Source organism: Echinops telfairi, unplaced genomic scaffold (genome assembly GCF_000313985.2).
Source record: "Echinops telfairi isolate 266 unplaced genomic scaffold, ASM31398v2 ScPeMD7_7441;HRSCAF=8479, whole genome shotgun sequence".
Taxonomy (NCBI): domain Eukaryota; kingdom Metazoa; phylum Chordata; class Mammalia; order Afrosoricida; family Tenrecidae; genus Echinops; species Echinops telfairi.
In genome coordinates this window covers 245508-248115 of record NW_022111341.1, presented here as the reverse complement: position 1 = coordinate 248115, position 2608 = coordinate 245508, and the positions used below count along the sequence as shown (strand labels likewise).

At 40.6% G+C, this 2608-nt stretch overlaps 1 protein-coding gene across 1 annotated transcript; it reads left to right on the top strand.

Annotated features, from left to right (window-relative positions):
• Positions 1 to 250: 250 nt before the first annotated feature.
• Positions 251 to 1198, top strand: LOC101638045 (putative olfactory receptor 2W6). The gene has a single exon (XM_004717419.2). The coding sequence runs from the start codon at positions 260 to 262 to the stop codon at positions 1196 to 1198; it is 939 nt and encodes a 312-aa protein (XP_004717476.1). The 5' UTR covers positions 251 to 259.
• The last annotated feature ends 1410 nt before the right edge of the window (positions 1199 to 2608 follow it).

Genomic DNA, 2608 nt, shown 5'->3' with positions numbered 1-2608 from the left:
TTTTTATATCTTGTCAAATTAAAAAGAGTTATGCATAAATGTGGTAAGTAATCACTTCTAGGTGTATGCCAAACCCCCAAATAGTGAACTCCTTATACCAAATAATCAGTACCTATTTGAAGTTCTGGATCAAGCATTCAGCATTTTCAAGGAAGGATTAATTTTGCCATTTTATCTGTCAATCTGTCCTGATGGAGTCTATCGATGCAATTGATAGATACTCATCTTTCTCCAAACAGGTAATTTGTGGCCACAAGTAATGGAAAAAGACAATACAAGTTATTTTGAAGGCTTCGTGCTGGTGGGCTTCTCTGACCGTCCTCACCTAGAACTGATCCTCTTTGTGGTTGTCCTCATTTTTTATCTGCTGACTCTCCTGGGTAACATGACCATCATCTTGCTTTCAGCATTGGATTCCCGGCTACACACACCAATGTATTTCTTCTTGGCCAATCTCTCATTCCTAGACACGTGTTTCACTACAGGCTCCATTCCTCAGATGCTCTACAATCTTTGGGGTCCAGATAAGAGCATTAGCTATCTAGGTTGTGCCATCCAGCTCTACTTTGTCCTGGCCTTGGGAGGGGTGGAATGTGTTCTGCTGGCTGTCATGGCATATGACCGTTATGCTGCGGTCTGCAAACCCCTGCACTACAGTGTCATCATGCACCCACGTCTCTGTGGGCAGCTGGCTTCAGTGGCATGGTTGAGTGGCTTTGGCAATTCTCTCATCATGGCACCCCAGACATTGATGCTACCCCGTTGTGGGCACAGGCGGGTAGAGCACTTTCTCTGTGAGATGCCAGCACTAATTGGCATGGCTTGTGTGGATACCATGAACCTTGAGGCACTGGCTTTTGCCTTGGCAATCTTTATCATCCTAGCACCACTCATTTTCATCCTTATCTCTTATGGTTACATTGCACGGGCAGTACTTAGGATCAAGTCAGCAGCCGGGCGAAAGAAAGCCTTCAACACTTGTAGCTCTCACCTAATTGTTGTCTCTCTCTTCTATGGTACAATCATATACATGTACCTGCAGCCAGCAAACACCTATTCCCAGGATCAGGGTAAATTTCTTACTCTCTTCTATACAATTGTCACACCCAGTGTTAACCCCCTCATTTATACCTTGAGAAACAAAGATGTTAAGGAAGCCATGAAAAAGGTGCTAGGGAAGGGGAGTGCAGAAGTATAGTAAGAACTGATCAATTTGGAGGGTTATCTTTGATCCAAAATCTATATATTTTGTTACATCTATCAAATAAAGGAACCTTTTGGCATCACAGGCAAAGAGGCGAACGGAGAACTTAATTAGCTTAGAGGCTGAGCAAATGAAATATCCTTGAGTTGATATCCACTGTGCTCCTCGCAAGTCTCCCTGTAAGTCACACTTCATCACTGAGCAGGTTTTAACATAGGAGGTGGTGTGTGTGTGTGTGTGTGTGTGTGTGTGTGTGTAAGTGATTTACAGTGCCGTAGTTAGTGCTTGCCTACCAATAGAAACACAGCAGGTCAAACCCACCAGCTGTTCTGCAAAAGAAAGATGTGGAATCTGCTCCCATAAGCATTTACAACCTTAGAAACACTGATGCAGTTCTCCTTTGTTCTATAGCCTTTCTATAAGCCACTCTTGATTCAAGAGTGTTGGGCTTGGGTTGGATTTGGGTAGACTTGTGAGAGAGTCTCTAGCCAGAGCAAATGGTTTATGTGCTCAGCTGCTAACTAAGAGGGTAGAAGTTGGAGTCCACCTGGAAGGACTTCAAAGGAAATGCCTGGCGATCAACTTCTGAAAAACTCAACTATTGACAAGACGAGGGACTGCAATTCTACTCTGCCACACAGGGATGGCCGTGAGTTGGTGTCAGCTCAATGACAACTAGTTTTTTATATTTGGCAAAAGACCAATTATAAACGTAGAAACTTGACAAATTTGTATCCATGCCAACTTCTATCACAATAGTTTGTACTTAGAATGAATTTGGAAGTAGTACAGAATAAATGTTTATTTTCCCCCCAGCAAGTTCAGTTGTTTTGATAGTGCCAAATGCCTGAATAAGAGCCAAAATAAAAGTTCAGTTATCTAGCTCTTAATATTATCAACACTATTGTTGACATGTGGGTCCTGTGTATCTTTATAATCATTTATATAATTGAGTGTAGTAAACTTTACATTGAGTTTCTGAGGCCATAGAGAATGAAAATGAAAGAATGTAAAGCAAGACACTGGATACTTTAGATACAAGGAAGAATTTCTTATTGGTTCTCAATACTTGTTAATATTTGTGAATAACTCAAGAAAGCTAAGGATCTTGTTTAAAAGTTTTAAAACATTATTTAATCTCTATCTTGCTCATATGCTACCAAGATAAACTGAAATGGAGGCCAAAAACATGAGATAAACTCCAGGGAATTGTTGGAATCTTATGATGTTCTCTGAATGCTGATTTCTTCACACTTACCTCATTGACTACAGTACCCTATTAATTGGAATGGAAATTATTTTGAATGACTCATGTCAAATGGGTGCATTTTCAAGACAAGTCTGTTTCTTCAGACCTGAAATGATAGCAGTTAAATCTGATAACCTGGGAATGTTTCTATTTTA

Bases quoted from the DNA above. Each gene is read 5' to 3' on its own strand.
- LOC101638045 (XM_004717419.2), top strand. From the start codon at position 260: ATGGAAAAAGACAATACAAGTTATTTTGAAGGCTTCGTGCTGGTGGGC.